We start from the raw sequence: 8721 nt of genomic DNA, 5'->3' as shown, positions 1-8721 counted from the left end.
GCTGCTCCTTGGAAACTCTTTGGGGCAGTTCTACTCCGTCCTATAGGGCGCAGTGACTAAGGCGACTAAGGCGATAGACTGCTAACGGAAAGGTTGGTGGTTCGAAACCACCAGCAGCTCTGTGGGAGAAAGACGTGGTAGGCTGCTGCTTCCGTGGAGATGTACAGCCTTGGAAGCCCTATGGGGTCACTATGATGGCAGTGGGTTTTTTTGTTGTTTGTTTGTTTGTTTTGGTTTAATGTGAAGCCTGTAGAGTCTGCCCGGATACCCTCAGCCTCCACACTCTTCTTACATCCCCCCCTTGGGACTCCCACAGCCCCCGTGCCGGCCCCGTTCCTCTGCCAGTGACTCCTCCATCCCCACCTGGACCAATATGCGCTGTCGCTGTGTGAGTATGGGTCCGAGAGCGCCCTAAGGCAGGCCCCGGGTCTCTCTTGGTCACCGTGTGTCCCCTGCACCGTCCAGCTTGGGGGCGGGCCCAGAGGAGGCGGTTAGCCAGTGCTGGTTTGGAGAAGGAAACGTGAAAATGGAATTTGGGGGGTTTCATACATTACCACGGCCCTGCCAGAGGGTCGCAAGGGGTTAGAAAAATGTCCGGCTCTGAAATGCCTGGAGCCTGGCCGCAGCAGAGCCTGGCGCTTCCATCACCCTACTGCGCCCTAATAACCAGACCCGAGCTCCGAGGCCTAGACTGCAACGACGGCGGCGGCCGCCAGGGGGCGGCCTGTCACACGCTGCGTGGGGTTCGGGCTCGAAGCTGAGCCAGCCGCGAGCCTGGTGACCCCACGTTCAGTTTTCCAAGGCTGTCCCGGGCCGGGTCTTCCCTGCCACCTTGCTCAAGGTGCGGGCTCGGGGACTCACGTGGTCCCTCGCCCCCTCCCTCGCCATTAAGTGGGACCTCAGCGACGTCCCTGGCACCTTGAAGGTCACCTGCTGGTGCTGGGGGTGGACTGAGCCTCTACCCTTGAGCGCCCGACAGAATCACTGGGGCGGGGGTCTCAGGGGTCGCTGGGTTAGCCGAGGTGGGACAAGTGTGGTCACGGGGCCGCTACGGCAGCGGGGAGCCAGGAGCCCGGAGCCCGCCCTTCTCGCCTCCGCTCGCGCTCCGAGAAGCGGCCGGAGCTTCTAGGCGCGTCTGGCCCGGGGCGCGCCTGGCCGGGGGCTCTTCCGACCCCGGAGCCGAGCGGAGGGCGGGCGACGCCTGGAGCCGGCTTCCCGGCCCCGCGCGGGCCAGCTCCGGCCCCGAGAGGCCTGGGGAGAAGGGAGAGGCCGAGACGTGGCCGGCCCGGGGCGCGGGAGCCTGAGTGTGGGGACCCTCGGAAGGCTCACCCCCCCATTTTTTTTTTTTTTTTACATATGTACCCATTTTGGGGTCCGTTAAATCCGCGGTGGGGGTGCCATCGGACGGCTTGAGCCCCCTCCATTCTTCATCAGATCACCCCCAACCACTCCAGATAAGCACTTAATGCGACTACATCTGGCTTGCTGGTTAAGCGCTACAGCTGCTAACTAAGAGGTTGTCAGTTCGAATCCACTAGGCGCTCCTTGGAAACTCTGAATAGGTCAGTTCTATAGGGTCGCTGCGAGTCGAAATCACCTCGACGGCAATGGAGTTTGCTTTGCCAAGTGAAGCGTCAAGACAAGCCCTCGACCCATCCCCATACCAGATCGCAAGTCTCCTACAGAAATTGCCTTATCAGGTCCCGGTTCGAATCCTGCCTCCGTCAAGGATTTGCTGTATAACACCGAGTAGTGTCTTTACCTCTCTGAGCCTCAGTTTCCCTTATCTGCATAAAAGGACACAAACCCATCAGGAGCCCTGGGGGCCACGACTTTATTCACCATCCGAAGGCCCTGGAGCCCGCCCGTGCCCTCCCCCCTCTTCCGGCTCAGAAGACCCGCACCGACTCCAGCTGCACGTCCCCGCCCACCTCCAGCAGGCGCACGCGCGCCAGCGGCATCCGGTGCCGGAACACGTGATATTCCGAGTCCCCGACCACGGCCTGGAGGGGCAAGGGGGCCCTGGATAAGCTTCCGGAGGCTGACCACGTGGGTTCGCACCCGACTCTGACACACGCTGTGTGACCCTGGGCAAGTCACGCAGCCCCGCTGGGCCTCGGTTTCCCCACCTGGAACACGGGGCTAGTGTTGATTCTAACCTCTCGCTTTAAGGATGAGATGCGTCTACTGTTTGGTACACAAGTGCTTTTTAAGTGTTGGTGGCTGGTGCTGTTATTCTTAGGGCGTCCGCTATAAAGGGGGTGAACCGTGTGGGAGTGGGAGGGTTGGAAGCGACCCCTCCCCTGGGTTGTCGTTCCGGGCCCAGCCCATTCTTCTCCCTACGGCAGAGCCCTTACATGGGGCTTGGGGCTGGATAAGGGATGGCTAGTCTGGGGGCCACATCCTCTGCTAGGACACGCCTTTGGCACTCCCCTCTTGCTGGTCTCGTCCGTGCCCTGTTACACAGCCGCCCCTCGCGGGGTGGTCCCGGTAGGGAGAGCGTCTGGGGATGTCCCTTCCTCGCCTTGGCCACGCCTTTGCGCCCCCATCCCCAGCTCTCAGGCCACTCCGGCTCTTCCACCGCAGCAGCGGCCCTGCCCTCCGCTGGAGGGGCAGGGCCTTGGTGTCCACACCCCTGTCGCGTCCCACCTTGAAGCCGTCGTCGGTGGCGATGAGGAGCACCTCGAAGGGCTGCCCGCGGTAGAAGGGAACGCCCTTGCCGCGCTCCTCGGGGCCCCACGCGCCTTGCTCCTTGCTGTTGAAGACCACCTCGGAAGTGTCCATCCGGGGATTGAAATGTAGGGCGGCGTCGGCGTCCTGCCCCTCGCTGCACAGCAGGTTTACGTGGAACCTAGAGGCGGCGGGCATCAGGAGCTGGGAACCCGCTCAGATCAAGGTCAAGGGCCAGTGGTCGGGGACCCCGCCTCATTCCCAAAGCACCTCCACATTTACAGGGCCCTGAAGCCATCAGACCCCACGGAGGGAGGTAGACTGATAGCAGGGAGCGTGGATTTCCAGGGCATGCAAAGATTTATTGGAGGCCTGGGCACACATCCACGCAGATCAGGGTTCCCCTCATTTCATTTCCAAAGGCTCTGGGACCTGCCAAGACATGGTATCGATGCAGGATACCCCCAAGTCCCAGGAAGCTCCCTATTCCAGAGAGCTAGGAACAATAGCCAGGGACCCCGATATTTCCAGGGTACCCTTGATTCCTAGAAGACTTAAGTTCCCCATAAGCAGGAAGTCATACAATTGCTTGCCGAGGACTCAGATGCCCAGGGCGCCTCACAGTCACTCCCCCCGCAAAACTAAACCTGTTGCCGGCTAGTCGATTCAGACTCATAGTGACCCAATAGGATAGAGAAGAACTGCCCCATAGGGTTTCCAAGGAGCAGCTGGTGGATTTGAACTGCCAACCTTTTGGTTAGCAGCAGTATCACTTAACCACGGTGCCACCAGGGCTCCTCTACAATCACCAGGCATTCCCATATTTCCAGAGTCCATGGGGAGCTAGACTCCGAAATCACAGGAACCCTAAGATTCCCTGGAACTTCCAAATTCTTAGACTTAGGGACCCAAGTCACGCAGTCATGGGGTGAATAGGTGGAGATGCCCAAATTTCAGCAAGTCAGGGATAGCCTGGGGCAGCCAGGACTCTGGTGGACAGAGATGGCCCTGGAGACCCCCAATCTCTGGGCTGCAAGAACTCTAGAGCAGCTGAGCCTGGGGAGACCTCCCACCCCTCATGGTTGGAGTCTGGGGTCTCACCTGCCAGCGTTGTGGGGAACCAAACCACGGATTCTCAGCACGGTGCCTGCGTGGATACCCTGGGGCAGGGAGGTCTTGTGGGGGATGGTCTGTGAGAAGAGGGGTGTCAGAGGATGTGATAAACCAAGGAGAACCAGAGACAGAAGATGGGTCAGAGGCAGGGAGAAAAAGAACAGGACAGAGACCAGCAGAAAACAGAAAGACAGGATGGAGAGAAAGGGAAGAGACCCAGAGAGGGAAAGGGAGAGAGAAAGTGAGAGAAAAAAATGTTCAAAGACAGACACCAAGAGGAGCACGGAGAGGGAGAAGGGGAAAATTGGGATGGGATAACCCAGAAGCCCCTGACAGTTCACAGTGCCCCCTTGCAACAGGAAACCTTGGGCAGTCCCAGGGCCTGCCCCCAGCATGGACCAGACCGTCTCCCCTGTCCCCCCTGTCCCCTGGGCCCCTGCAGTACTTACGAAGCTCTCCGCCATGGCTGGGACAAGTGGGACCTGCAACAGTGGGTGGCAGGTACGACTGGGAGGCCCTTAAGAAAAAGCAGGGTGGGGCTGGCTGGGGTGACTCACCCCGCTTCCCTGCCCACCGCCCACAACTGGCACAGACACCAGCCCTGGGGCCAGGCTGGCACATCATTTCCTGGGATCTCTGACCCCCTCCACTCACTGGGAGTTCCCAGGCACATTACCCCCTCTCCTTGGAGCTAATAATAATAGTAACAGTAATGGTGATAACAGAGAAGCTCACTGTGCCAGTGCCATCTTCCCGCTGCCTGGCGGAGAGAAACGCCATGCCCATTTTATACATGGAAAAGTTGGCACCTGAGAAGCCAAGCTGGGGGCTGGGACTCCGGCCCCCTCTCCCAGCTGTACAGCCTCCTGCCTGGAGCTGAGGATCTGTCTTCACCAAAACTCGTTTCCGCCTCTGCAAAAATAATTATAACTACCACGCCACCACTAATAAGAGGACTTGAGTTCCCAGGGAGCAGGGATTTTCTCCTCATTTGTTCACTGTTGTACCCCAGGTGCCTAGAGCCGTACATACAGGTGAAATGCAGCAGTAAAAGGAATGACAACAGCTGCCGATTCCCAAACCCCTGGGCGTGCCCAGGATATGCCAGAAATTGTTGTTGCTCACAGCAAGCCCAGGAGAGAGGGGCAGTGATCGTCCCCATTTTACAGATGAGGAAACTGAGGCTCAGAATACCAAAACCCACTGCCGTGGAGTCTATTCCGACCCATAGCAACCATAGAGGAAAGAGTAGAAGGACCCCATAGGGTTTCCAAGGCTGAAATCTTTAGGGAAGCGGACTGTCACATCTTTGTCCTGTGGAGCAGCTGGTGGGTTCCAATGGACCTGCCCACCTTTTGGTTTGAAGCTGAGCTTAACCACTGCACCATCAGGGCTTCTGAGGCTCAGGACCGGGAAGCAATTGTCTTTGGTTTTCTTCTCTCTTTCCCTCTGTCCCCATCTGTCCTTTTCCTGGCCCCTCCTTCCCAAGCTGCTACCACCATCCCCCCTGCCCCGTTAAGATTGCAGGGGGTGGAGGGATGTCTTAGGATCCGCCTACCACTCAGCCCAAGAAAAAGAACAAAGTGGGGACCCTCCACCCAGCCTCATTTCCAGCCCCCACAGGAATCTAGGAAAGGGGGTAGGGGGGAATCGAGATGCCCAGGGAAGGTTCTGGAAGGCCTGGGAGAGGCAGGGCGGGGGAGCTGTGCAGAAACCACGCCTAGCTGTCTTTCCCAGCTCTTTCCACATCTCACTCCCCTCCCCCAGCCCCACCCAGCAGGCTGGAAGGCGGCCTGGGGCAGAGGCAGGCTGGGGAATGGAAAGTTTGGGTGCAGACAAGCAGCCACAGAACCTGCGCCACCCCCAGCCTCCCGGACTCTCTCCCATCCCCCCACCCGACGTACAGAGGCACCCACGGTGGTGTGATTCAGGGAGCTAGGCCCTCTGAGGAGTCCCTGGGTGGTACAACTGTTATTGTGCTTGGCTGGTAACCCAGAGGAGCCTGGGAAGAAAGCCTTTGCGACCTACTTTTGAAGAATCAGCCATTGAAAACCCTACAGAGCACAGTTCTACTCTGACACACGTGGGGTCACCCTGAGTCGGAATTCACGGGAATGCAACTGGTTTAGAGCCTCTGAGAGGGAGGCTGGGCAGCTGCATTGTAATGGAAGCTGCAAGCACCCCCATTTTGCAGAGGAGAAAATGAGGCTTAGACAGGGGCAGTCTCAGTTAAGGCCACACAGCAAGGAAGCAACCAGGGTGTGTGTGTGATGGTCTCGTCAGCATAATGTAACAGGACGGTATGCTTTCCGGTTACAGCACCGCCAGCTCCGACTTGGTGCGGTTAATTCTGGTGAGGTATTCCTTAAAAATAAGGGTTTCCTTAGATTTCTTTGTTCCTATTCCATACATTGCGACTGTATCTCCCAGTGACTCATCTTTTTTTTTTTTCCCCACTGTGGCTTGATATTTCTTCACAGGCAGCCAGCCTGCACGGTCCCAGCTTGCCTTTGGTGATGGGCCAAATTTTTTGCGCTCAGTCTTTTATCAGTTTGAAAACCTGGGTCATTTCTTTAGCTCTGATTGGTGCACACTTGATTCTTATTCATTTGGGCTTATGATCTTTTTATCAGTTCTGAAATAATACTTCTGTGAGCACTTTTTTCATTTCCAAGTAATTAATTCATGTACTTATTTCCCAATAAAAATAATTGAGGTGTAATTTGCATTAAATAAACTGTGCAGATTTTAAGAGTTTAGTTTGTGAAGTTTGACAATTATATACCAGTTGCCATCTGAGTTGATTGTGCTTGGCTGCTAACCCCGAGGTGCCTTGCAAGAAAGGCTTGCTGATCTACTTTGGAAAACTCAGCCACTGAAAACCCTACGGAGGTGACCCCATGTGTGTCAGGGCAGAACTGTGCTCCATAGGGTTTTCGAGTTTCCAGTGGCTGCTTTTTCAGAAGTACGCCTTTCTTCCAAGGTGCCTCTGGTGGACTCGAACCTCCAGCCTTTCAGTTAGCAGCCAAGGGAGCTGTTTGCATGACACAGGGACTCCGACAAACGTATGTTGTTTTTAGTCGCTGTCAAGTCGGTTGTGACTCACGATGACCCCATGTGTGCAGAGTGGAACTGCTCCGTAGGCTGTTCGAGGCTGTGACCTTTGGAAGCTGATTGCCAGGCCTGTCTTCTGAGGCACCTTTGGGTGGGTTCACATCGCCAACCTTTTGGCTAGTACTTGAGAGCTTAACCGTTTGCACCACCTAGGGAAGCTGAACATATGTATAAAAAAAAAACCTCGTTGCTATCAATTCTGACTCATAGTGACCCTACAGGACAGAGTAGAACTGCCCCACAGGGTTTCCAAGGCTGTACATCTTTGCAGAAGCAGACTGCCACATCTTTATCCTGTGGAGTGGTTGGTGGGCTCAAAGTGCCCACCTTTAGGTTAGCAACCCAGTGCTTAACCACGGGACACCCAGGGCACCTTGACAAATGTATATTTAAAAAAATAAAAATAAAAAAACATTGCCGTCAAGTTGATTCCGACTCATAGCAACCCTATAGGACAGAATAGAACTGCCCCACAGGGTTTCCAAGTCTGTAATCTTTACAGAAACTGACTGCCCTGTCTTCCTCCTGTGGGGCGGCTGGTAGGCTCGAACCACCGACTTTTTGGTTAGCAGCTGAGCACTTTAACCACAGTGCCACCAGGACCCCTTTGAAAAATGTATTTTTAAAAAAACCCAAACCAAGCCCATTCCTGTGGATCCTATAGGACAGAGCAGAACTGCCCCATAGGTTTTTCAAGAAGTGGCTGGTAGATTCGAACTCCATCTTTTGGTTAGCAGCCCATCTTTAACCACTGCCACCAGGGCTCCAAATACTGCATTTTGTTTCTGCCCAGTTTTGAACCAGGGACCTTTCACGTGTTAGGCGAACATGATAACCGCTACACTATGGACTAATGTGTAGACCTGTTTACTCGTCACCCCGATCAAGTTTCCTCCTGCCCCCTCCCAGCCAGCCTCCCACCTGCCCCAGGAAACCACTGTCATTCCTCAACTTTTAGGAGTCACAAAGTCTTACTCACCAGGAAAATAAGGAAGTGGGAGAGTGGGAGAATTCCCAAGTTTCCTGAATTCAGGTGAAATTCGGGAAATAATTTAGGGAAAAAGTAACTAGTTGCACAGTGGATGGATATAGGAATAGAACACCCCAGCTTGGGTCAAGGTCAGTTGGTTGATGACTTTGGTTGTTTTTTATGCATAGCAAAGATCACTCAGGGGCTGCTTTGGGTGCAAATTAACCTTCTGGTGAAAAGTGGAGTGGTTAAGAGCTCATCTGCTAACCAAAAGGTCAGCAGTTCAAATCCACCGGCTGCTCCTTGGAAACCGTATGGGGCAGTTCTACTCTGTCCTACAGGGTTGCTATGAGCTGGAATCCATTCGAAGGCACACAATAAAAACAATGATAAAAGTACACATTAAAAAAAAAGCTGACTTCTTTTTTCCTTAAGCTTATAAGTCCTTTTGAAATCTACTCTGATACACACGGGGTTGCCATGAGTCAGGATCAACACCACAGCAACCGGACACAAACACACAGATTTCAAATGGACTTCATATTGACACACATAGTTTCTGTTTATAAATACAGTAAATTTTAACAATCCAATCAGCTTTAAGGCCTTTTTTTCTGTAATGTTTGGTCTCAATTATAAACTTAGTTTATATATCTTCAATGGTTTAAACCACATCTATGAATTTAAGATATACTTATTTTAATATGTATTTTAAAACATATTTAATATATAAATTTTTGGGTTTTCTTAAATATATTTTTGTATATGACATATATTGACATATATTTAAGGAGACCTGGTAGTGCAATAGTTAAGTGCTCGGCAACTAACAGAAAGGTTGGTGGTTTGAACTC

At 53.8% G+C, this 8721-nt stretch overlaps 1 protein-coding gene across 1 annotated transcript; it reads right to left on the bottom strand.

The window, feature by feature from the left end:
• Positions 1-1708: 1708 nt before the first annotated feature.
• Positions 1709-5700, bottom strand: LGALS7 (galectin 7). The gene is made up of 5 exons (XM_049900698.1): positions 4593-5700; positions 4233-4300; positions 3772-3860; positions 2650-2851; positions 1709-2003 (listed from the first exon to the last, which is right to left on the bottom strand). The coding sequence occupies exons 2-5, from the start codon at positions 4245-4247 to the stop codon at positions 1890-1892; spliced, it is 420 nt and encodes a 139-aa protein (XP_049756655.1). The 5' UTR covers positions 4248-4300; positions 4593-5700; the 3' UTR covers positions 1709-1889.
• Positions 5701-8721: the final 3021 nt, after the last annotated feature.

The sequence above is a fragment of the Elephas maximus genome, chromosome 11, assembly GCF_024166365.1.
Source record: "Elephas maximus indicus isolate mEleMax1 chromosome 11, mEleMax1 primary haplotype, whole genome shotgun sequence".
NCBI classification, from domain to species: Eukaryota; Metazoa; Chordata; class Mammalia; order Proboscidea; family Elephantidae; genus Elephas; species Elephas maximus.
Note: the sequence above shows the minus strand (reverse complement) of the source record. Positions and strands in the feature narration are given on the sequence as shown.